Raw genomic sequence first — 27,505 nt, 5'->3', positions numbered from 1 at the left:
TGTCTGCAACATCTAATCCAATACATTGTTTCGCTGACGATAGTACTCTTAGCTTTTCATATTCGTTTTCAGATTCACACCCCTCTTCTTCGGATGTGGAACTGCAACGACAAAATATGATAAGCTCATTAAATTCCGACCTAAACAGCATTGTACAATGGGGAATAAGAAACCGCGTGGAATTTAATGCTTCGAAAACGCAATGCTGTCTTGTATCGTTAAAGCGAAATATACCCCCGCTGCCATTATCCATAAATGGCACTTGCATCGAGGAAACTGAACATCTGGATATTCTTGGTATGTGCATCACCAACCACCTTTTGTGGAACGATCACATACGCGATGTCGCCAAAAATGCCGCAAGATGTTTGGGTTTTCTAAGGCGATGCAAGAAGTTTTTCTCCCCCTCTGATCTGGCTGTTATTTACAAGTCTTATATACGTCCAAAGCTTGAGTATAACTCCCATATCTGGGCTGGTGCTCCAGCAACTTACTTAAGCCTCTTGGATAGTATTGAACGTAGAGCATTTAGATTGATTGGTGATATTACCATCATAAGATCATTTACGTCACTTGAACATCGTCGAAATGTTTCTTGTCTCACCCTGTTTTACCGTTATTTTAATGGTTTATGCTCTAGAGAAATAGCCAGCTGCATTCCTCCCCTTAAACAGTTCAACCGTAATACTCGCGCTTCTAGGAATGCTCATCAATATACCCTCGAGCCCATCTTCGGTCGTACTGTCAAGTATAGAGATTCGTTCTTTAGCCGTACTATGCGAATGTGGAATGCCTTACCACACTCTGTCTTTCCCAGCTATTGCAATATTCAGGAATTCAAAACCAATGTGCACCGACATCTCCTTTCAACCCCTCTCTCCCTTTCCTAGTTCTCACACTGTGTCTACGTAATAAGGGTAATATATCCCCTTGAGTGTGCGCTTATTATAAAAAAAAAAAAAAAAATATTTATTAAACAAAATCCAATTAAAGGTTTTTTTATAAATCAAAAAAACTGAAGAAAGCAAAATTTTTCACCTCACAAATTTTACGAATAGAAACAATTTTCAAAATTCGAATTAACAGTTTTTTTTTACAAAAAAATTAAAACCTAAAAACAAATAATAAAAGTTAATAAAAAGAGGCTGGGATGCGACCCACACTGATAACTTCCCATCCCGTCTGTCGATTTGTCTTGCTTAAAAGTTTGTCTTTATGTACTCGTATCAATTTTTACCAAATTTGGGTACTTTTTTTGTAGATTTTATTTTTTATATAAAAAACGGACTGTTGGATTTTTATATAAAAATTACTGAATATCGAAAACAATATTTTCTGTGAAATAAAATAAATTTTAAGCCAATATCTCAAAGTTTTGAAAAGATATTTGAGTCGAAAATCAATTTTTACCAACTTTTATACATTTTTTTTTAGGTTTTTATTTTTTGTAAAAAAACTGTCAATTTGATTTTTTTCAAACTTTAATTGTATGTTGACAACAAGATTCTTTGAAAGATAAAAGTCAATTCAAGCCAATATCTCAAAGTTTTGAAAAGATATTTGAGTCGAAAATCAATTTTTACCAACTTTTATAATTTTTTTTTTTTGGTTTTTATTTTTTGTAAAAAAAACTGTCAATTCGATTTTTTTCAAACTTTAACTGAATGTTGACAACAAGATTTTTTGAAAAATTAAAGTAAATAAAAGCCAATATCTCTAAGTTTTGAAAAGATATTTGAGTCGAAAATCAATTTTTACCAACTTTTATACATTTTTTTTTAGGTTTTTATTTTTTGTAAAAAAACTGTCAATTCGATTTTTTTCAAACTTTATTTGAATGTTGACAACAATATTTTTTGAAAGATAAAAGTAAATAAAAGCCAATATCTCTAAGTTTTGAAAAGATATTTGAGTCGAAAATCAATCGAATTGACAGTTTTTTTTTATTAAAAATAAACTTCTAAAAAAAAATACTAAAACTGGGTAAAAATTTACTTTCGACTCAAATAGATTTTCAAAAATTAAAAATTTTGGCTTCAAACTTATTTTATTTCGCAGAAAATATTGTTTTCGATATTCAGTAATGTTAATATAAAAATCCAACTGTCCGTTTTTTGATACCAGTACACATAGACAAACTTTTAAGCAAGACAAATCGACAGACGGGATGGGAAGTTATCAGTGTGGGTCGCATCCCAGCCTTTTTTTTGACTAAACTAAAAGTGACATTATGAAAATAATAATTTAAAAAAATTTGTTTTCTTTAATATTTATATTAATATATTTTTAACTATGAAACTTATTTTGTGAAATATTCTCTCTTTTTACTCAAATATTGTATTTTTTTTGTTTGTTTTTTTTTTTTTTTTCCGGCAGACGGCTTATTATTTTTATTTTATTATATTATTATAAAATTATTTTATTATATTATTATAAAATTATTTTATTATATTATTATGAAATATTGTACTTATAAGAAAATTGAAAAAATAAAGAACTTTTCTGTTTATCTATCTATCTAAAAATATTTTAAAGAAAAAATGGAAAATTTTTATGTATACACAAAAAAATAATAAACCGGTCTAACGATTTTCAAACAAAAAAATTGTTAAATGCAGTTTTTTTTGGCAAATCAAAGGGATTTATATTTTTAAATTATATAGATACTATTTAAGCAGACTTATTGCATAAATGATCAAGTTCGTGCAACCCAGTCGTGCATTTTATTTTAAAATTGCTCTTCTATCGTTTACGGTTAAAGTATGACAGCTGAACCCTTTCAACTAATGAGAATATTTTGAAAAATAAATAAGACACGTCAATTTTTATTAATTTGTATCGTAATTTTGGAAAATCATCAGTTTAATTGAAAATTAATTAATTAATTTTGAGTTCGCATTGGAACTAAACCTCAGGAAAGGTATAATTTGACTTGTATAAGATTAATTTAACGAGTTAGCCAAGTTAGCCAGCTTAATAGAAGACACTTTCTTTGTTCAATTGGGTAGATAATGAATTAAAGTGAGTGCTGTCAAACAGGCACTTAGAAGGTACTGGTTATTTGTTTAAATACATATTTTTACGAAATAATTTGATGAATGAATCATAACAGTGTTGTAACTTTAATGAAAAAAAATCAATTTTCTTCTATTTTTCTTTTCGCTCAATTATTGTATAGGTTTTTCCATTCCCAAAACTTAAGACACCTAAGGTATTTTCATTTCAATTGAATTACTTAGCTAATCAAACAATAACAATAATAATTGAATAGAATATTTCGAGCTCGAAATTCATTGCTATCGATCGCATTAAATTTTTGTATGGAAAGGGTTCATAATATTTCTTTACGTGTATTTTAATCGAATATTCCGGTATTCCATTCAAACTGAAAATAATAATTAGATAAATTCAAAGGAAAGGGATGTAAGCTTTCCTACTCTGCTTTGAAATTCCATCAAGCAGAGAATCTTTATGTTTGTGGTCTTGACTTAACGATATTTCTGTTCCATATTCCATACATACTTCGATATCTTCTATATGTACTTGTACTCAAAGGGTATACGGTATACACACTATAGATAGACTATTTTTTTTAAAGAAAGATAGGTTCTATAAGAGAATTTTATATTTATAGAATTTCCCAATGTTTCAATAATAATGTTAAACCTGTGCAAATAGATAAGGAAAGGAAACCTTAAATGTAATTTCGTTTTGTGTATCCGTAGACCGGAAACATCATCTACACAATTTGTCCCGTATTTTCCGATGATAGCGCACAAAAATAAAATCAAAAAATAAATACCTATTCCTATACCTCCCGAGTTTTGGCAACATATCTACGTTTATAGGGAATAATAAAAATAAAGGACAACCTATTAAATTACTTCTCCCTAACAATGTAACGGAGTGATGACGGTGACTGAGCAAATATGAAAATAAATTGCTGATGAAGCAAAGTTATTTTCCAACTTTTCCCGAACAAAACCATATGAAATCTAACATCGAAATTGGAATCAATGAGAGAAGTTCTTTTCCTCTGTCCTCTCTTTTACTCTTTTAACAATGCCATAATGGCTAAGAAGAGAAACATGAGAGAGAAGAATGGATCATCTGAAGGTAGACGTAGGTACCTACAGCGTATACCATACCTTTTTCGCAGGAAGACAAAGGATAAACTTTTATTTGAGTAAACTTTTTTTGGAAATACATTCAGTACGTGTGGTGAAATTTAATACAATTAGTGCAGTTAAACTTCAATATAAAGCTAAAATGCATGAACAAAATAACTGAAACAAGGAAAAAGTTTTTTCAAAACTTTTATTTGTTTTATAGCTGGAACGTTACCATATTATTTGGTGGATGTAATGAAAACCAACTTTGATGGGATTCCATGAGAATTTTCCGCGGATTTTGTTATTTTTTTGTTTGGAAAATATATAACATTTTTTGAATTACAGAAGTGAAAACCATTGGAAAATACTGAAACAAATTGTGGGAAAATGCGAATAGTAGTTTTTAAATTAAATGCTTTTGTAATGAAATTAATATTTTCTAGGACTGTCAATATAAAATAAATAAAAAAATTGGGTGATGCAACAGTCCGTTGAGAACTAGGGCCTAGTGAAATCCAACTGTCAACAATTCCTGTATGCGAGTGCTGTTATCAGGGATGACTTTTCATGACAAAAATTACTTTTGAAAAATTTGTCAATTCCTCGCAAGACGCAGTACTCAAAAAAAAAAATTTTAGATGACTGTCAATACATGAGTCATAAAAACAACCCAAGGGATAAAAATATAATATTTTTCTATGTGCTACTGTCGAAAAGTCCTGCACTAATGAAAACAATGGAAAGAGGCTTAGATGCGACCCACAGTGATAACTTCCCATTTCGTCTGTCGGTTAATCTTGCTTAAAATGTTAACAAAATATTCATTGTTAAATGTCAAAGCCAATTTTTGCAATTTACTAAGCTTAAAAGATTATGTAAGTAATGTTAATTAATTTCAGCATCTTACTATATCTTAACATTTTGCTAAAGTTAAAATCATGGTATAGCTAATTTGACTTTTGGCAATTTGCTATATCCATATGTACATTCATATAGTGTGTAGTGGATTCAAATTTCTAGTCAACAGTTGGGAATTCTAATTAAAAGGTCCGTTTAAGCGTATTTGCTTTTTTTATTATTTTCACAAATTGTCAATTTTTAGACATGGTTGGATGTTAGTTAGCGAAGGTTTAAAATGTTGCAGTCCCTAAGTAGATTTTTAGTTTAGATTTGGTTTTTATTTTGATAACCTTGATTAAATTTTTTTATAAAGTAAAAAAACAAAAAAAAAGCATGGTTTTAATGCCGTCTGCTTAGTTGACAAATAATAAAAAAAAAAAAATAACTAAGCTCAATACTATATTAAAAAACTTTCCTTAATAATTCTACTTCTATAGAGAAGAGCTAGTCTGTAGAATTGATATAATTTTTTAACTTTAATATTTTTAAGCAAGATTATAACTTGATTTTGCGTCAATATTTCGCTAGCAAAAGTATTCATTCTTATTAACTTCCCATAGGAAGTTATTGCAATGGGTCCGATTTGTCAAATTCAAAATTTTGACATTTCTCGACGTTTCAAGGTCCCTAGAGTCGAAATAGAAGATTTTTAGAAAGATGTCTGTGCGTGCGTGTGTACGTACGTTTGTACGTCCGTACGTCCGTATGTCCGTACGTCCGTACGTCCGTACGTTCGGGACGTTTTTTTCGTCGTCCATAGCTCAGGAACCAGAAGAGATATCGACTTCAAATAAATTTTGATATACAGATAATAAGGCAGAAAGATGCAGAAAGGGCTCTCAAGAAAATTGTGTGGGTGGTTTTTTTACCATAGCAGTTTGAAAAAAAGGTGAAAATTTTGGTTAACCCTAAATATCTTATGAACCAAAAACGCTAGAGACTTGAATTAAATTTTATATAATATATTGTAACGTAATACCAATCAGGTATATTTTTTGAAAAAAATCAATATAACGGTTTTTTTTTAAAATCAATAAAACTGAAAAAAAAAATTTGTCACCTCCAAAATTTTACGACTGAAATATGATTTCATCTCTAAAACAGTTTTGTGCAGCAAAAAATTATGTTTTTGACATCTGATAAAATTTTGAGAAAAATCTAATTGACAGTTTTTTTATAAAAAATAAAAATCTAAAAAAAACATTACTCAAAGTTCGTAAAAATTGAATATCGATTCAAATATCTTTTCAAGAACTTGAAATTTAGGCTTCAAGCTTATTTTATCTTATAAGAAATATTGTTTTAAACATTTTGAAAAATGTTGAGAAAAATCGAATTGACAGTTTTTTTTACAAAAAATAAAAACCTAAAAAAAAAATTGTAAAAGTTGGTAAAAATTGATTTTCGACTCGAATATCTTTTCAAAACTTTGAGATATTGGCTTTAATTTACTTTTATCTTTTGAAAAATCTTGTTTTCAACACTCAATTAAAGTTTGAAAAAAATCGAATTGACAGTTTTTTTACAAAAAATAAAAACCTAAAAAAAAATTTATAAAAGTTGGTAAAAATTGATTTTCGACTCAAATATCTTTTCAAAACTTTGAGATATTGGCTTTAATTTACTTTTATCTTTCAAAAAATCTTGTTGTCAACATTCAGTGAAAGTTTGAAAAAAATCAAATCGACAGTTTTTTTTACAAAAAATAAAAACCTAAAAAAAAATGTATAAAAGTTGGTAAAAATTGATTTTCGACTCAAATATCTTTTCAAAACTTTGAGATATTGGCTTTAATCCACTTTTATCTTTCAAAAAATCTTGTTGTCAACATTCAGTTAAAGTTTGAAAAAAATCGAATTGACAGTTTTTTTACAAATAATAAAAACCTAAACAAATTTATAAAAGTTGGTAAAAATTGATTTTCGATTCAAATATCCTTTCAAAAATTTTAAATAATGGCTTCAAAGTAATTTTATCTCATAAGAAATATTGTTTTCAACATTTGGTAAAATTTTTAAAAAATCGAATTGACTGAAATAGCTTTTCAAAACTTAAAAATATTGGCTTGAAACTTATTTTATTTCACAGAAAATATTGTTTTCGATATTCAGTAATTTTTATATAGAAATCCAACAGTCCGTTTTTTCATAAAAAATAAAATCTATACAAAATAGTACGCAAATTTGGTAAAAATTGGTACGAGTACATATAGACAAACTTTTAAGCAAGACAAATCGACAGACGGGATGGGAAGTTATCAGTGTGGGTCGCATCCCAGCCTCTTTTTTCTTTAAGAACTGGCCATCTTCCAACAAACTATCAAACTTCTTCCCTTTCCTTTAAATTGCACTCTCTCTGAGGTATACAATTCAGCTGCATAACTTCACCTCTCATTGTAACCATAATAAATAAATAATTCCTCTCTTCCAAGTTGTGATTTAGTTGACAGTAGAGCTGCCTGCATATAGATCCTATACTGTGTCGTCATTCTAGTATTTATCTCGTTGTTTTATGTCCACTGCGGAAATGAGCTGGTATAAAGAAATTTTAAAATCATCCTGATTATTATACAAAATGTTAAGTTCCATTCCACATTCTTTTGCCAAATTTATCCAATCAGCACACCAACTTGTTTTTGTTCGTATTACTTGAAGTGCTGCTATCTTCGGAAGCATATTATTTTTCATCTTCATAACTCTCAAGATGTAATCGACTTGCATTTTTAGGGTTCATATGAACAAAGGTGATAATCCTGATTCCAACATAATAACATAGTTGGGTGTATTTAATGGCAGTCTAAAAATTCGCTTAATAAAGTATCGGAGAAGTTTTTCAACTGTTTCGTATTGTTTCGTTCGCGTTTGTGCCGCGTAAAACATGTAAAACTCAGATATCGCTTCAAATATCTTGAACTTGCTGCTATGTGCTTTACTTTTGTTAGAAAACATCTTTTTCAAGTTGCACTAATTATATTAGAATTGTTTGATTTCTTAATTCGCAACAATGTTGACAGCTTTGTTTACAGAAACATATCTTAAGTCTGAAATAAATTTAACTCATATAAATTAAAACTGCTACAGACGTGAGAGGGAAAGTGACATTGGAGGAGGAGTAGCAATTTTGGCAAAAAAAGATATTTGTCAACAAATGGTAGGAACATTGAACTTAGGTTAGGTTAGGTTGGAGTGGCTGTCCAGATATCATTGACACACGTAGACCTCAAGGGTCCATTGTGATACCACTAATGAGGTTACTCTTGGGAGAGTAATGAATTTAAACAAACCATTTTGTACTTTTAATAAAGTTAGAGAGACGTTTTGTGTCAATCGTTGCCAGTTCACAGGTATTATCGAAGAAGGGATTACCGAGAAAGTAATTCCTTCTAATGGAGAGTGCTGGACATGTACATAGAAGGTGTTGGACTGTTTCCTCTTTCTCCTCGTCCATGCAGCTTCTACAGAAGTCATTTGTGTAGACCCCTAGCCTCAGAGCATGTCTACCTATGAGGCAGTGTCCCGTTATTACTTCAATTATAGAGCTTATACTTTGTCTGCTCAGTGATATCAAGCCTTTTGACCGTTTTAAGTCAATACTTGGCCACATTTGCTTGGTTGCCAGGCAGGTGGTACTTTGTGACCATCTAGTATTTGTTGTTTCTAAAGCATATTGCTTGAGAAGATATTTGCATGTAGCAAGTGGTGTTCCTATGTTATGTTTTTGTCTAACATAAGGCAGAAGTGTTCCGTTTTTGGCGAGCTCATCGGCTTTGCAATTTCCCGGAATGTCTCTGTGGCCCGGCACCCAAATGAGGTGAATGTTAAACTGTTCCGTCATCTCCCTTCAGAGATGATTGACAATCGTGGACTGTTCGAGAGTTTGTGGAGACAGACGCGAGAGATTTAAGAGCGGCTTGGCTGTCCAAGCCGCTCATTGGAATACAATGAATTGATTGGGAAGTCTATAGGATAGACTGAGATTCAGTTGTTCTGAAAAGATACCACTTCCAACTCCGTGATCGGTCTTTGAACCGCCAGTATAGAAGTGTACCGCATCGTCTTCCAGGGGTCCCTCTTCTCCCCAGGAGGATCTTGAAGGGATGGACACATGAAATCTTTTACCAAATACCATTTTTGGGGTGGTATAGTCTAAGCGATCTGGGATAAATCTGAAATTGTCTAGAATAGTTGTATGTCCAGTATTGTTACTGGTCCATTGAGAGGTGGCTCTAAGCCTTAAACATGAGTTGGCAGCCACCTTTTTAGAGAAGATGTCAAGTGGTGTTAGGTTTAAAAGCACTTCCAGTGCTGCGGTTGGTGTTGTGCGAAGTGCTCCTGTGATGCACATACCTGCTGACCGCTTGACTTTAATGAGTTTATTTAGATTTACCATCTTGTCCAGTGCGGTTCACCATACGGCAGCTCCATAAATGAGTATCGGCCTGATTACCGAAGTGAACATTGAACTTAGAAATTATTGAATGTCTTGGGATAAGGGTACAAATAAGCGAAAGTATATCTCTTGATTTAATTTCCGTTTATTTTTCTGTTAAAAATACTAATTCCGAAAAAAAATAATGTTCAAAAAAGATATTTTAAAGCTGATGCGTATCAAAGATAATGTTTTGATGGGTGGCGATCTTAACTCGAGACACCAGTCGTGGAACTGCTTAAGGCCAAATTCTTGGGGTAATATTTTGAAAGATGCTATGACTACACAGAATAATATTTATTTAATAAGCCTTGTAAACCCTACATATATACCAACTGACCGTAAGAAAAATCCATCAGTTTTGGATTTCTTTCTTACAAACAGAAATGAATATTTCACTCAACCTATATCACACTCACAGCCTTAAGTTCAGATCATTTGCCAGTGCAGACATTTTTTACAGAAACAACTTCTATTTTTAATTTGCAAAAAAGATATGCATTCTCAGCTGCTAAGTGGAATCTGTGTAGGGCACATGTTTCAAATTATATCGACACACAAAATTTATCGTTAAATAAAATTAATCGAACTTATCCAATTGATATGTACTTACAAAACTTTGTCGGCATTATTAATGATGCAGTTGATTAATCTGTTCCTCAAAGAACTCTTAAGAACAACTCAGATATTCATTTACCCAACAACATTCTAGTTCTCTTACGTTTAAGAAACACAGCTAGAAGATGCTGGGTAAGATATGTACAAACCTATTATAGTGATATGGTTTCAATACTAAATAAGCAAATTAAAAATGAAATCCTTATCCATAGAAATAGAAGGCGGAATGTAACTTTTAAAAAGGGGTCCAAGCCATTTTGAAAAGTAAGTAAAGTTATTTCTAAAAATCATTCAAACATTCCAGCGCCTTACAACCAAGATGAAAAGTTAAATTTACCTGCATCTTGCTCTCATAAAAACAATTTAATTACTTCTCACTTGAGTGATGATCAAACAATTTCAACAGTGAAAGAGAATATAAATGAAATAGATTTAACAGAATCGCACCTTGAAAGTAAAGTAGGCAGCTTACATGAACAACTAAAACTAATAAAGTCGTTGGAGTTGACAAGATACGAAACAAATATCTTTAGGACCTTCCAATGAAGGGGTACACTTTTTTTCTACTTTTATATTAAATGCATGCTTAATTTTAAACTATTCTCCAAATCAATTTAAAAAAGCAAAAGTAGTTGCCATACCAAAACCTGAAAAACCCCAAACAAATCCATTTAGCTATCGGCCTATTAGTTTGCTAAGCAATATAGGTAAGATTTTAGAAAAAATTGTTTAAAACTGTTTAGTTAAACACATAACAGAAAATCAAGTACTGCCAAAACAACAATTTGGCTTTAGATCGGCACATAGTAAGAATCATCAAGTTGTTATATTAAAAAATCATATAAAAAAAGGTTTGGTTTTGTTGAACATTGAGAAAGCATTTGACACTGTTTGGTATGAACCACTTTTATGTATAATGAAAATGTGTAGATTTCCCCTATTCTTGATCAAAAAGATCCAAAGTTTTTTAAAAGATAGACTTTTTTCTGTATTAATTGAAGACCGTAAATCAGAATATTTTTTGATATTGCTTTTGGTGTCGTTCAAGGATCAGTTGTGGGCCCTATCCTCTTCAATATTTTTGTGGCAGATTTTAGGGTCACAGATTCACATTGGGCAATGTTTGCAGATGATACTACAACATACTCTACCAATGTAAACCCTGTAAATATTATGTCTTCATTGCAAACATCAATTAAAGAGATTTGGGTATCACATTGGATAAAAAGCTAACTTTTCAAAAACATACTAAGATACCATAAACAAAATCAATATGTGTATTAGAATACTTTACCCATTTATTAGTCGGAGTTCAAGATTGGTTCAGAAAACAAACTCTATTTATATGAAACAATCTTTCAATCTATCTTTTTGTACGGTGTTCCTGTCTGGTACGATTGCGCGACCTGCCATAAAAACAAATTAAAAGTTATACAAAATAAAATACGTAAAATAATTCCTAAATTACCGAAACTATATTCAACATTGAAATTACATGAAAAAACAAATGTCAACCTTGTTGGTAGCCTTTCTATAAAATATGTATCAGATTTTATGTATAAATGTCAATTGTCGGACTAGTAAATGACCTATGTGCACTTAAGATTATAAGTATTACCTAAGGTTTTTGTTTTGTAGAGATTTTCCTTACTTTAATATTATATAAATTCATCTATTTTTTATTGTATAAAAATGTATTAAAGCGTCTTTAGCCTTAACAAGTTTCTCTCTTAGATTAATTTCCATGCTCAAATTTTTCGTTAATTAAACTTCAATTTAAATTCCGTGACAACTTTATTGACCTCTCCATTATAGAATCATGTTTTTTTCGCCGAATTGCGTCCTCTTCCTAGTTTAAAAATCAAAATTTAGCAATTATTAAGATTCACCATCAAACTTCAAAGCTGACAATATTGATACAGGCGGTTTATCATTAATTGTAATGGTTCAAGTGATGCTGCCAAAAGAACAATGTCGTCCGCAAACAGCAATGCTTTTATTGTTTGTCTGGCGAAGTCTGTGCCACCTGGTAAGAGGTTTAGAAGATCTTTAATAAACAAGGCGAACATACTCGGACTCAATTTACAGCCCTGTCTGACTCCTGATGGTGTTTTAAACCCTCTCAACAACTCTTCCCCACTCCATACCTTAGCAATTGTATCTGCATGACATTCCGTTATTATACAGATTGTAGATAAGCGCCTGTCTATCGAACTTTTAAGTGCAGATTTAAAGTCAACGAAAAACGTATATAGCTTCATGTCCTTATTCGGGAATGTTTCTGCGATACTTTTAAGGGCAAAAATGTGGTCAACCGTCAAATAACCTGTCCTAAAGCCTGCTTGAAATTTCTTTCGATTCGATTTATATGGTTATTTAAATGTGGGTTCCAACCTACAAAGTAATATTCCAGGATTGACCCTGCGTGTTAAACCCAAAGAATTTCGTGAGACGAAGCCAAGAATGGAGTTGGTTTTTTTTAATATATATTCTTTATGACCTACAAAGTTTAGCTTGGAGTCAAATATATCTCCAAGATATTCCAAGTTTTCCCTGAAACTTAATTGACTAAATATTTAGAATGCTGTTGTTAAAACAATAAACGACGGGTAAAAGAAAAAACATTCACATTTATAAATATTAACGCTCAATTGATTTGTTTTTCAATATTCATTCAGATAAAGATCAAGAATATAAATAGCCGTCTATTACACCAAGATGGCTTTAATTCATTTTTGGTTTTAATTTTAAGAACAAAAAGATCAATAGCTTCCTTAAGAGAGCGAAACAAATCGTTAGAAAAGTTATCGTTAGAAATTGAATCAAAGCTGAAGGCCGGCCAAATTGCTAACAAGTAAATTTGTGCACCTTAACAATAAGTTTTCTAAAATTTTGCGTCACTATCTTTGTTTGATAAGACTTGAGAAAGTCAAAATTTTCAATTCAACAAATCAGACCGATTACAATAACTTCTTATGGGAGGTTAAAAAGAGCTTTGAAAAAGAAAGAATTACACCTGAAATATTTACATCGCTCTAATACTGTCGCAATGCTTCGCATCCTCCATTGTTTTATCGATATTTTTACAAACAATGTTCTGTCAAACTGGCCAGTTGAAATACTCGTACTTTTACGAATGTTCATCAGTTTAAATTTCAGCTCAATTTTGGACGTACTGTCAAGCATAGAGATTTTTTTTGTACTGCACATCGAGAATGTGGCATGCTTTACCCAATTTTGTTTTTCCTTCCATTTTATGTTTCAAAACTTTAAGGTTAAAGTGCACCGTCATCTAATTATAATTACGCCATACTATTACTTAGTATTTGTAAAAAGGCCTTGGTAGTTTGGAGTAGAAACTTGGAGTAACATTTTTTAATGGAATCCAATGATTTCCTTACGTTTTCTTTCATTATTACAAGTTGTAACCTTTCTAACAATCTTTAATTTTTTTTTCTTTTTAGATTGCTGAGAATTTCTTCTTGGTGATGGACTGGCGATGTACAATTTCTACTCACCTGGCAACCATCATCTGCGCCAGTCCCATACATCACACATGTGTCAGCTAAACTCATCTGATAATTTTCACAAAAAACAACAACAACAACAACATGGTCATCTATTCAAACATCAAACATCATCAGTATTTGCAAAAGATCGTAATAATTTCATTAACTGTGATAAAATGTCCGATCGTGATCGTGTGACATGATCAACGGTCAATAGAACAAGGAATCACATAAGAAACGTAACACCACATCTCAACCAGCTTAGATAGTAGTGTTAATCCCCGTCATACAAAATAAATATCATTATTCAAATCAAAAGGACGAAAGTCTAAGTCTTAAAAGCAGTCTTCATCGTCATTAACGTCGTCTTCGTCATTGCATAAGCAAGCAACAAAAAGGTTTAACAAACTGTGTTTTTTGAAAGAGTGAAAAGGAAAAGAAAACTCATTTTACCCACCTACGTCCACGCCCACATATCCTTAGCTTAATATTCTAATCAACAAATCCACACGAACCTCCTTAAAACTTAATCATAACTTATGTTGGCTTTTAAACTAATCGCCGCATTCAAAGTGAACTAAGAATGAATAATGCAAACACAGAGGTCTACTGGGAATTAGCAGCTGTCGTGCCACCGCCTATTGACAATTTTACCACCACAGCATTCAATTATACCGCAGCAGCAGCCTCCGCAGCCGCCGCAGCAGCCGCCAACGCCGCAGGACATTCGAATCACACGCCATTGTCCTCTCTAATAACGTACAACCTCAGTGAAGAGCAGCTTATAAACAGCTATTTCAATGGCTATCTCACAACAGACGCCAACCTCAACTACTCGCTGGGCCAAACGCCACAGCCCGATTTGTGGGAGTCCCTCGAAGCCCTGCCCAACGACCGTGTCAGTTTGCTGTCGTTTTTGTTCCTATTCTCGTTTGCGACCGTCTTCGGCAACTCGCTCGTGATCCTAGCCGTTATAAGGGAACGGTATCTCCATACGGCAACCAACTACTTCATAACTTCATTGGCTGTGGCCGACTGCTTGGTCGGCCTGGTGGTGATGCCGTTTTCCGCACTCTACGAAGTCCTCGAGAATACGTGGTTTTTCGGGACGGACTGGTGCGACATCTGGCGATCACTGGACGTGCTCTTTAGCACGGCGTCAATTCTTAATCTGTGTGTAATTTCGCTGGACCGCTATTGGGCCATCACAGATCCGTTCTCCTATCCCATGAGGATGACGGTGAAACGCGCTGCCGGACTTATCTGCGCTGTGTGGGTTTGCTCGGGGGCTATAAGCTTCCCAGCGATCGTGTGGTGGCGAGCGGCCCGAGACGGCGAAATGCCTGCCTTTAAATGTACATTCACCGAGCACCTAGGCTACTTAGTATTCTCCTCCACAATTTCGTTCTATTTTCCGTTATTAGTTATGGTTTTTACATATTGCCGTATTTATCGTGCTGCCGTTATACAAACACGGTCACTGAAGATCGGCACCAAACAAGTCCTAATGGCATCAGGGGAATTGCAACTAACGCTTCGTATTCATCGCGGCGGCACCACCCGAGAAACCACAACCTCGTCACATCATCCGGTCGTCCATCACGGAAGTACGGGCGGTGGTGGTGGCCTTGGTGTTGGCGTGGGCGGTCTAGGTGCCAGCCATAACCATCATCATCACAATCATAGTGCGTCGGGTACGACGACATCAACGCCCGAAGAGCCAGAAGACGAACCGTTGTCAGCACTGCATAATAATGGCCTAGCCCGTCACCGGCACATGGGCAAGAACTTCTCGCTGTCACGGAAGCTGGCGAAGTTCGCCAAAGAGAAAAAGGCTGCAAAGACGCTCGGAATTGTGATGGGCGTTTTTATTGTTTGTTGGCTGCCATTTTTTGTGGTCAACTTGTTGTCCGGTTTTTGTATAGAATGTATAGAGCACGAGGAGATCGTGTCGGCGGTAGTAACGTGGCTGGGTTGGATAAACTCGTGCATGAATCCGGTGATATATGCCTGTTGGAGTCGAGACTTTCGAAGGTACGTAAATATATATTACTTTATTTTTAAAAAAAACTTTGCCTTTTAATATGAGATCAGTAGGATTGTATTCTTTTCTTTTTCTATATACGTATTTTTCTTTGTATTTTGCTCTGAAACCCTGGTTTCTATTTATTTTCAAATAGCAGGTGGTAGTTTTGAAGTTACAGGGATCTTAACTCCTTCTTTAAATGAGTTGATGGTTGTAAGGTTGTTTGAATAAATGATTGCCTTCAAAAAACCTCAAAGAAAAAAATCCAATGGTGTTCAATTATTGGATCGGGAAGTCCAATATTGGTCCAAAACGGCCTCTTCAACAGTTTAAAAAGATAAACTAAAAACTGGGTAATTATGTCAAGATAACAAACGAACTGTTACTGTCTCACTATTCGCATGTTCCACAAAAAAGGGTGCGATAATACCTTCAGCAAAATTGCACAACAAACAATTGCTGATTAATTTGTTTCTTGAAAGCATAAAGGTGAAAATAAGCTTCATAATTGAAAAAGATTTATTTGAAAAGTAAACATCCACTTAAGAAAATTAGTCAACAATACGTAAAATAAAATGATTGTTTGTTTGTGTGCTTGAACGCGTTTGTTTCAAAAACTACTGGTCTGATTTGAAAAATGCTAGTAGTATTAGATAATTTATATATTGAGGGATCCTTTAGACTATATAACATCGCACTAAGACCAATTTTAGCGGAGAATGTTTAAAAACGGGGAGAATTCAGAAGTCCTGAGAAAATGTCCAAGATAACATGTATGTTTCTTTTGAAGTTAGCTCACTAAACAATTTTTTTTGCTAACAAAAATTGTTCTAAAATAAAGCATATTAATATATTCCTCGTAACTATTTCTGTTCTTGAAAGCTATATCAATAAGTTCATTCAGAATAAAAAAGAGATGTCTATAATTTGATTTTGGATTTTTGTAAGGTCTTAGAAATTTTTTGAAATAAGCGAACCGAATATATCGCGTTTGAGTAAGAAAAGTAAGAAAATAGTTAAACCTTATCAAATTATGTTTTTTAAATCACTTTTAAACGTTGAAGTCTTTTAAATATCAAAAAGTTAGTATTCAAAATGAAGAGTAAATTTAGACTTTCATAAGTTACACAATATTAGGGTGACTAGGAACCTATTTCACACAAACACTTTTCCATTATGTTATAAACTGTTAAATTTAGAAAAAAGGGCTTCGATCGATGAATTCATAAAATCTTCACAGAATCAGACATTTTTGAAATTGAGATGAATAAAGGTGTTGACCTTAAAATTAAAAATTCATTGTGTTTGGTAAATTCGCAACAATTTTGTCTTGTTAACTACTATTAACTTCGCATAGGAAGCTATTGTAATCGGTCGGATATTTCGAACTGAACATTTTGACATATCTCGACGTTTCAAGATCCCAAGAGTTTAAATAAAAGATTTTTAGAGAGATGTCTTTGCGTCCGTGTGTACGTCCGTCCGTACGAAAATTTTAAGAACAAACTATTATTATATCTCCAAAATAATTGTGGGCAGTAAAGGATAAAGTTTTTGACATCTGGTAAGATTTTAGGAAAAATCTAATTGACAGTTTTCTATATAAAAAATAAAAAGATACAAAAAAAAGCATTATCTACTAAAAGTTTGTAGAAATAAATTTTCGACTCAAATATCTTTTCAAAAATTTGACAGATTGTTGACAAATTATTTTTTACTGCTTTGCATTAAAACAGGGAAAGATTCGATTCTTGATACTACTAAGGCATAACACTAGTAGTTGCCTGTGTCAAATAGCATTCTGTGGTTCAACTCAGTAATATTTTTCTTATAGTTTCTTTATTCAAGGGTATAACTTGGTACCATAATTCTTTTCTCACCATGGCCTCGCCATATACATTAAAATGATGTTGCTTATCAGTTTTTGCCACAATATGGTCTCTGCACCAATTCTTCTTTCAATTTTATGTGGTTTAAATTTTCCGTGAATAAGAAGATCATTCACTATTGCTTCCTTTATCGAAGTTTCAATCTAGACAGAGTGTCAACTTCTAGTGAATTTGATGCTTTTTGTCTGATTCCATCAAAAGAATTGTTTCGTCCTATCCCCGTACTGAAATCGATATTACGGGCGATTTCAATGTGTACAATTCTTCATGGCTTCAACATTCGGGTCAGACAACAAAAGAAGGAGTGTGTGCTGATATCTTCCTTGAGTTAAACCACCTAGCTCAGCTAGTCAACGAGCCCATCCGAATATCGGACGTTGAAGGTGGAGCAGAAAACACTCTTGACTTGTTTCTGACCTCTGACTCTGATAAGTACACTCTAGGCAAATCTAACCATTGTGTTATATCAGCAAATTTCTCGTGTTAAAACTGTTCAGTTAAAGAAAGAGAACCGTTTGGCAATACGAGAAAGCCAACTGAGACGGTCTCAATAATTATTTAAGGATCTTAAACTGGTCACTATGCTTCCCCGAAAGTAACGTTGACGCCATCGCTGATATGATCAAAAGTTTGGTTCTCCTGGGAATGAGAACTTCTATCCCGAATAGGGTTAAAAGCATCAGACCTAAGGAAAGCGCATGGTTCGATGCGAGATGAAAAAAGGTTATTAGCGTCAAGAAGGTAAGTTTCCGTTGTTTTAAAGATTATACAATTGAGAAAATACGGAATAAGTTCAAGCAATTCAGGAAGGCCTGCAGCGCCCATATTTGACGGACCAAATTTTTCCATGAGGAAAAATTACGGCTAAAAATACTACAATGTCCCAAAGGTATAGTAAAAATGTTTGATAATTTGTAAAAAACATGAGAAATTCTTCTTCTTAATCGGTTCCTACGCTCGTTGTGGATGACACTCCATTTGTAAGCTTTTTAGAGAAAACTAATCTCTTTGCTAGGCAATTTGGCGCCAATTCAAGACTGCCAGTGAGTGTTATGACTCCGCCTGTACTTGAGCGAGTTAGTGATTCCATGGGGCAAATCTTTTTTTCAAACTCGTGGCGAAAGTACTAAAAGATCTTAATATACACATATCCCCTGGTCCGGATGGTATCCCCGCTATTGTTCTGAAGAGATGTTCTTCAACGCTGGAAAAACCATTGCGAAAGCTTTTTCATCTGTCCTACTCCTCAGGTCTCATTCCGAGTGTATGGAAAACCGCACTTTTTCAGCCTATTACCAAAAAAAAACGCGAATCTTCCTCACCGTCTAATTACCGACCGATTGCACTTACGTCCCTTCTTTCCAAGGTCATGGAAACGCTGATTTATTATCAGCTCAAGAAATATCTTGAAGAACGGAAGGTTCTTAATGACCGACAGTATGGCTTTCGTAGCAATAGGTCGACTGGTGATCTCAAGGTTCATCTCACCGAACAGGGGAACAAATCTTTACATAGTTTTGGAGAAAGTAAGATTATTGCATTAGATATTTCAAAAGCATTTGATAGGGTTTGGCATCAGGCTCTCTTATCGAAAATGCGTGCTTACGGTTTGCATGAATCCCTCCTTCATTGGATTACCTTTCGAATCGTTCAATAAGATTTGTATTGGATGGATTCAAGTCTGAAAACCACAAAATAAACGCTGGTGTGCCCCAGGGCTGTGTTCTATCTCCAACACGCTTTTTCATTTTTATTAATGATCTCCTGTCTGCAACTTATAGTCCAATACATTGTTAAGCTGACGATAGTACTCTTAGCTTTTCATATACGTTTTCAGATTCACATCCCTCTTCTTCGGATGTGGAACTGCAACGACAGAATATGAAAGGATCATTAAATTCCGACCTAAACAGCATTGTACAATGGGGAATAAGAAACCGTTGACAATATCCATAAATGGCACTTGCATCGAGAAGACTGAACATCTCGATATCTTCGGTATATGTATAAGCAACCACCTTATGTGGACCGATCAAATACGCGATGTCGCCAAAAATGCCGAATGATGTTTATGTTTTCTAAGGCGATGGAAGAAGTTTTTCTCACCCTCTGATCTGGTTGTTATTTAAAAGACTTATAAACGTCCAAAGCTTGAGTATAACTCCCATATCTGGGCTTGTGCTCCTGCAACTTACTTAAGCCTCTTGGACTGTATTGAACGTAGAGCATTTAGACTGATTGGTCTTGGATGTTTTGATTTGAACATTTTTTGCCGTATTGGATAACTTATTTATTGAGAAAGGCGTTAGACTATAAAACACCTTAACATATAACAATTAGGAACATTTTTTACTAATTTTGTAAGTTTATAATGGAAGGAAAATGTCCACGACATCATATGTCTATCTTTTAAAGTTACCTGACTGAAAAATGTTGGTTCTGCTAAACCAAATTCTTGCAAAATAAAACATGCGAGTAACGCCGCCGCCGCCGCGCCGGGGCGAAGCTATTGTCAATATGAATAGATTCAAAGTAACTATTTTTGTCCTTAAAAAAAATTTTACCATTCAGAATAAAAAAGAGATGTCTATCATTAGGGTTTGGATTTTTTAAGTCTTTAGAAATGAGAGATAACCCTATCAATTCTATGGGATTGGAGTAAGAAGAGTAGGTTAGGTACATAGTTAAAAATTATGTATCGTAGATCACTTTTAGACGTTGAAGTCTTTTAAATATTAAAAAGTTAGTCAGAGTGATTTGGGCCCTTATTCTCCAAACACTTTTCATTTTACACTTCGCAACCTGACAAAAAAATTATGCTCTGCAAAATTAAGTGCAATTTGCAAAGTAAAAAGATTTTTTAATTTTTTAGACTTTATTTGAAATACAACAATTGCAGTCATGAAAAGTGCTTTCTTAAAAATTAGCCTTTCGGATTCGGTATTAAAATTGTACGTCCCCCCATTACCTAAAATGACTCGCAAACATGAATGCTTGAGAGTTCTTGAGTATTATTCTCCTGTTCTCTATGGACTGTTGCGTCACCTAATTCGTTATTAGTTTTCGACAACTTTTCAGAAAAAACTCTTATTTCCAAATAATCTTTAATATTACTGAAAAGCTTATCAAAATTCTAATTTGCAAAGTTTATTGTTTGTTTTACCAAAAGATAAATAATTTGTAAAACAAAATTGAATTGACTGAAATGATTATTTTATTTAATACTATACTTATTGCGATTAAAAATAATTATTTATATGACTTATCAACATTTTATATCGCAACTTCACCCCGAGAATTGAACGTTAAAAATAATGATGACACAAAAAAAAACACAACAAACAACGGATAGCTTCACGTGTCCTCGAATTAATTCATAAATAATTATTATTAAACAAGAAGACAATTTTATCGCATATTAAATCAAATTTGCTCCCATCCAAATTATTTTTTAATTAGTTTCTCCGACACGAAAATAATGTTCTTATTAGCAACATGAATAATATCCTTTCGCGCAATAATTTAAATTAATATACTTAAGTTTATTTCTATATATGTAATCCTTTTTTATGAGGGAGTTTCAAAAGAACTTTTATTTGTTATCAAATTATTATTTGTTCCTATGGCGTGCTATGATATGAACCTATATTATTTATTTATTCATTTATTATTGTGACACTCATACTATTAGTTCCATTGATAAACGACTTTGTCAATTAAAAATAAATATTTAAGAAGTAATTCAAACTCACAAAATTCTATAGAAAATACCACCTGCACAGATAAATTGAAAATTGAAAGCTATTATAAGAAGAGCGTGTGCGATTCAGTACACGTGTCAAAAAATTGAAACCTTTTTGACGGAACATCAGTTCCAAAAAATTAAAATTGAATGATATTAAAATTGACATTGATTAATCGAAAGAACCATTTCATGATATTAAACGTTCATCGATTGTTTCACTTGCTTTGTGGCTTGCGGCAAATGCACAGTGGTCAAAATGATGCTGATTAATTGAAACTTTAACTATTTTTTGATATTTTATATAGTTGCGTGTTATTTAGAAAATATTTTTAAACATTTGTTAAGAAAAGTTATGTCATAAAATTTGTCAAAGTTGGTAAGAAAATCATACAATTTATGTATAAAAGATTGCAATAGGGAAATCTTTAAAAAAACAATCGGTAGAAATCGGTGGCAGACCTTAACCATCGGTTTATCTACTAAAGATCGACAAATGATTAAATTATAAAAATTTTGTATTTCTTAATTCTAAGGTCCGATGTTGAATGTACATCCGTACAATTCGTGCAAAATTAAAGCAACAGGTTTTTTAGAAGATGTGAAAACAAAAATACAGTCTCGTAATACAGAAAATATTTCTAGTGTTCGTAATAGTGTGGCAACTTGTCGTCGTGCCCTGCAATGGCACCTCTTACGATCGTCCGAATCGTTGATTAACATTATGCATAAAGGTTTGCAATTAAACGCTTACAAGATGCAATCGACTCAAGTACTAACGCATCTTGATCGTTTCAAGTCATTGGAGAGAATGGTGCAAGAAATGGTATCAGTGCATGATCAGTTTTTGAAAAAAATTAGTCTTCGAATCGTCAATAATCAGAATTGCCACATTTGGGCAATTATACAACAGGAATTGATAAGAAACCAATGTTAGCTAAAGGCATAATCGGGTCGTATTTTTTCCAAAATGGGGACGGTCTGACAGTTACTGTGAATGGTGTTCGCTGTCGTGTGATGCTAACGTACTTTTTTGGCGCGAATTAGAAGAAATGGATGATATGTGGTATCAATAGGACGGTGCCATTTGCAACACAGCTAATGAAGGAGTTGCTATTTTTGACGTTAAATTAAATGGTTCGGGGTTACCTCCAGTGGTGGCGATGTTAATTGGCCAGCAAGATCATGTGGTTTGACACTATTGGACTTCGTGTTTCTTTGTGTTATTTAAGAGAAAAGCATCATCATCGAAAATTTATAGAATTGTATGGAGGTTTGCCGCCGAGTTCAAGGCGGTCATTTGGCCGATACGTATTTTCATAAATAATTGAACCATACAAATATTGTCATAATAAAGAGATATGACAATAATTTTATAAATTAATTTGTGTTTTATTTAAAACCAACTTCGGCTCTTAAAATATAACCACCCTTTAATTGTTATACTTTCCCATAGATCATTCGCTTTTTAGGCCTTGTTCTTCTAACTCTTTGAACATTATTTGGAGCTTGTATGACCTTGCGGTTTTTTTGGTCGCGTAGCACTCTAAAGATAAGGTTCGTAATATTAGATGCCAATATTTCGAAGTACTGCCTAGAAGCTCACCATGCAGTTTGTACTCTAATACCAAACCTTTTTAAAGGCTTGAGCAACATCTAATAATTTTACCGAGCATAGTTTATTCTTTTCAAGTGCCTTTTCCACCATATTTGTGATTCGTTTTACTTTGTATATAGTGGAATTTTTATATCTGGATATCTTCATTCTTTATTTTTCGCTAAATCTTTTCAGTTGCAGTTTTTGAAAAACTTTTGCGATGATTGGTATTAGTATTATTAGTCGGTAAGATGTTATTTCTGTCAGTATCTGACATTGTTAAGGTAAAATAATTACTGAGCAATTTATTATACATTTTATTGAAGGTATTTTTTTCAGAATCTAATCAGTTATCAGATGTTAGGCTGGTAATTTTTGACTAGATAACTTTTGTTGACTTTTTACTTCTTTGAGCTTGATGAAAGGTATTTCACATTTGGCATTCCTACGAATATATCAACAAACTATAAGGAATATTAAAAAAAAACTTAATTGAAACATACAAATAATTATACTTTGATTTAAGTTCATCCTAAAATATACGGAACATAAAAAGAACGCTTTTAAAAAATCCAATCTGGGTTTTTTAATTGATCGATTTTGTTGACTCCAATTATATCACGAATTAATTGTGCTGTCTACTTCCATTTCATGTTTTATTATACGGCGTTAGGTCGTTTCACCCCAAAACCATATTAAAAAAGAGGCTGTGATGCGACCAACATTGATAACTTCCCATCCCGTCTGTCGATTTGTTTCGCATAAAAGTTTGTAAGTTTTCGTGTTGGGTTAAACAACATTGTAAGTTGAAACATTCTTACAAATTTTAAAATTACCAACAATATTTTTCACATACAGAAATTGTTTAGTTTAAAAACCTAGTTTTTTAAAATAGATTTTTAGTCGAAAACAATTTTTTACTAATTTTAGTTGCATTTCTTAAATTTTTACAAATTGGATCAATGAAATTAATTTGAGAGATATCAAGAACCGAACATCAATTTTTACCAAATTTCCGTACTATTTTTGGTAGATTTTATTTTTTTTTATGAAAAAACGGACTGAAATCGAAAACAACATTTTCTGTGAATTACAAAAAGTTTGAAAATAATATTTTTAACTTCCCATTGGAAGTAATTGTAATGGATCTGATTTTTCAAATTGAAAATTTTGACATTTCTCGAAGTTTCAAGGTCCCTAGAGTCGAAATAAAAGATTTTTAGAACGATGTCTGTGCGTGCGTGTGTACGTACGTTCGTGCGTCTGTACGTCCATACGTTCACGACGTTTTTTTCGCTGTCCATAGCTCAAGAACCAGAAGAGATATCAATTTCAAACAAATTTTGTTATACAGATAATAAAGCAGAAAGGGCTCTCAAGAAAATTGTGTGGGCGGTTATTTTACCATAGCAGTTTGAAAAAAAGGTACAAATGTTGGTTAAACCTAAATATCTTATGAACCAAAAACGCTAGACTTAAATTAAATTGCATATAATATATTGTAACGTGACATCCAAGAAGTATATTTTTGAAAAAAATCCAACTAACTTTTTTTTTTATAAATCAAAAACAATGAATACAAAATTGTCGTCTCCAAAATTTTAGGACCTAAATATGATTTCATCTCCAAAACAATTTTGCGCAACGAAGAACATCTGATAAAATTTTGTGAAAATTCGAATTGACAGTTTTTTTTTATAAAAAATAAAAATCTAAAAAAAACATTACACAAAGTTGGTAAAAATTGAATATCGATTCAAATATCTTTTCAAAAACTTGAAATTTAGGCTTCACACTTATTTTATCTTATAACAAATATTGTTTTCAACATTCTGAAAAATATTGAAAAAATCGAATTGACAGTTTTTTTACAAAAAATAAAACTCTAAAAAAAACAGTACTAAAACTTGGTAAAAATGTACTTTCGACTCAAATAGCTTTTCAAAATTTAAAAATATTGGCTTCAAACTTATTTTATTTCACAGAAAATATTGTTTTCGATATTCAGTAATTTGTCAAAATCAAACAGTCCATTTGTTCATAAAAAATAAAATCTACAAAAAACAGTACCTACGCAAATTAGGTAAAAATTGATACGAGTACATATGGACAAAATTTTAAGCAAGACAAATCGACAGGCCGGATGGGAAGTTATCTGTGTGGGTTGCATCCCAACCTCTTTTTTGTTTTTGTTTTATTTTCTTGTTTATGTTTTCATTTTTGTAAGAGAACTGTCTATTCCATTTTTTCAAAATTTTACTCAATATTTGGAAAGATATTTGAGTCGAAATTCAATTTTTACAACTTTTGAGTAATGTTTTTTTTTTGAATTTTTTTTTATAAGTCAATTTAATTTTATTTTAAATCTTACCAGATGTTAAAAACGTTATTTTTCGTTGCACAAAATTGTTTTGGAGATAAAATCATTTTGTATTCGTAAGATTTTCGGGGTGAGAATGTTTTTTTTCAGTTGTGTTGATTTATAAAAAAAAACATTAATTGGATTTTTTTAAAAAAATATATTTATTTGGTATCATGTTACAACATATTAAATAAAATTTAATTCCAGCCTCTAGCGTTTTTGGTTCATGAGATATTTAGGGTTAACCAAAACTTTTACCTTTTTTAAAACCTTTATGGTTACAAAACCACCCACGCAATTTTCTTGAGAGTTTTTTCTGCATCTTTCTGACTTATCATGTGTATGACAAAATTTATTTGAAGTCGATTACTCTACCGGATCTTGAGTTATGGACGACGAAAAAAACGTAGCTAACGTATGAACGTACGTACACACGCACGCACAGACATCTTTCTAAGAATCTTTTATTTTGACTCTAGGGAAAACGTCAAGAAATGTCAAAATTTTCAATTCGAAAAATCGGACGGATTATAATACCTTGCTATGGGATGTTAATAACATGAAATGGTTTGCTCATTCACAGTTTGCATAAACAGTATAATATGTGTGGGGTCCATTCTGCCCCCTGCTAGGGATTACTATAGGATTTAAGGTATATTCTGAAATTGTTTGTATTCAAAGTTTCTTTAAATTCAGATTCTGTAAGTGCAAAGAAAGTATGCATACACTTCGCAATTACCCCAAATCTAACAGAGGTGGTGCATTAGGGCAGCATTTCCAGACTCATAAATACCTCACTGTTTAAAGTCGTAAATGACATAAGGCCCAATTTCCACAAATAACACGAAATCTTCTGGGCGTTATGAAATTTCTAAATCTACACGTTACACCATTAAAAGTAGATTTTGGTGATATGACATTTTATTTGGGAGTTGTGACGTTTTCTTAGTGATATTTCTTACGAGCGACGTTTCTCTTTTTGGGTCTTGTCACTTGTGTCATAATAATATTATCCTAGGCTCTATTTTAGGATGCTATATCATTAAAAGAAGAACAAGATTTGTAGTGTCCTAAAAACGCTGAGTATTTTTGATAATATTGTTTCTACATAAAAGTCCCACTCACATTTTCGAAACAATTATTTTGTGCAGAAAAACGTTAGTTTGATCCACTGTCCGACATTATGTTATACATAGATATATCATATATGTGGTCCATCATATTAACTAAAACTGTAATAGATTTGAGTTTATATTCCATAGAACAATCAAAAACGACGTGAGATACAGCCCACAATAATAAACAGATTGTCAAACTATTATAAAGGGTTGCCTCACTGAAGGACCATAGTAGTTTGAACTTTGAACGCAAAAAATCCTTACAAAATACATTTCCTTTTAAGTACTTTCAATAGAATTAATAAGTTTTGTTGCTCAATGCCAAATTATTTTACACAAATGATAAAAGATTAATTTTTAAATTTCAGAGCATTTGTGCGATTACTCTGCATGTGTTGCCCGCGGAAGATTCGAAGAAAATATCAACCAACTATGCGCTCAAAATCACAGGTGAGTAATCATTCCAACAAAAAGGATCATACTTGTTTCATTCAGAATTAAAAAAAAAGAAATTCTCTAATTACATTTTTTAAATAAATTCTGTTAACGTGATGCAAACACACATTGACACAAAGTTTATTTTTCTTTATATATTTTCTTCTGATTTTCTTGTCAATTTAATTTAATTTTTCTAAAATACAAAAAAAATCTTAATCAAACTTTTACAGAGATTTGCAACGAGACGATGTTACTCGACGTGTTCCTTACACGGCATCCAACATGTGAGGCATAATTCCTGCGAACAAACGTACATATAGTTGTATCCTTTCGTCCTTCCTTCTTCTACATACATTCTATACTTTAAACTTATAAATATCTTTATGATGCAAAGAGAGAAAGAAAATCAAATGCAAAATGCAAACACAAGAAGTAAAAAAGAAAATCTCTTTCCAAATGTATTTTTCCTTTTGACGGAAGAAATTTCAAAAGAATCCTTAAGGCTTCCAAAAAACGATCCAATACTCTTTTATTTTTCCGCATTTACAAGAAAATTCATGTCAAATAGACAAGTTTCCCTCTTAAGTTTCTTGCCGTGCCTTGCCTTATATGCAAATGCAATTTGAAGTCATCCTGCTAAAATAATATCCTTCGAAATATCCTGAATGGAATTTCCATGCATATTGTACGTATGCGCATACGGAAAGCATACCTATGCGTAAGGCGTACCTATCCTCGTATCCTACATACTCAAAACTATGCAACC

General features: G+C 32.6%; 1 protein-coding gene across 1 annotated transcript in view; it reads left to right on the top strand.

Moving 5' to 3' along the window:
* The window catches only part of LOC129941701 (dopamine receptor 2), a 140,470-nt gene that overhangs the window by 79,847 nt on the left and 33,118 nt on the right, over positions 1 to 27,505 (top strand). Inside the window, 2 exon segments of the mRNA XM_056050402.1 lie at positions 13,523 to 15,601; positions 26,670 to 26,751. Coding sequence (XP_055906377.1) covers positions 14,151 to 15,601; positions 26,670 to 26,751 — 1,533 coding nt within the window. The 5' untranslated portion in view covers positions 13,523 to 14,150.

The sequence above is a fragment of the Eupeodes corollae genome, chromosome 1, assembly GCF_945859685.1.
Source record: "Eupeodes corollae chromosome 1, idEupCoro1.1, whole genome shotgun sequence".
Taxonomy (NCBI): Eukaryota; Metazoa; Arthropoda; class Insecta; order Diptera; family Syrphidae; genus Eupeodes; species Eupeodes corollae.
The sequence above is the reverse complement of the archived record's forward strand: the minus strand, read 5'-3'. Positions and strand labels throughout refer to the sequence as shown.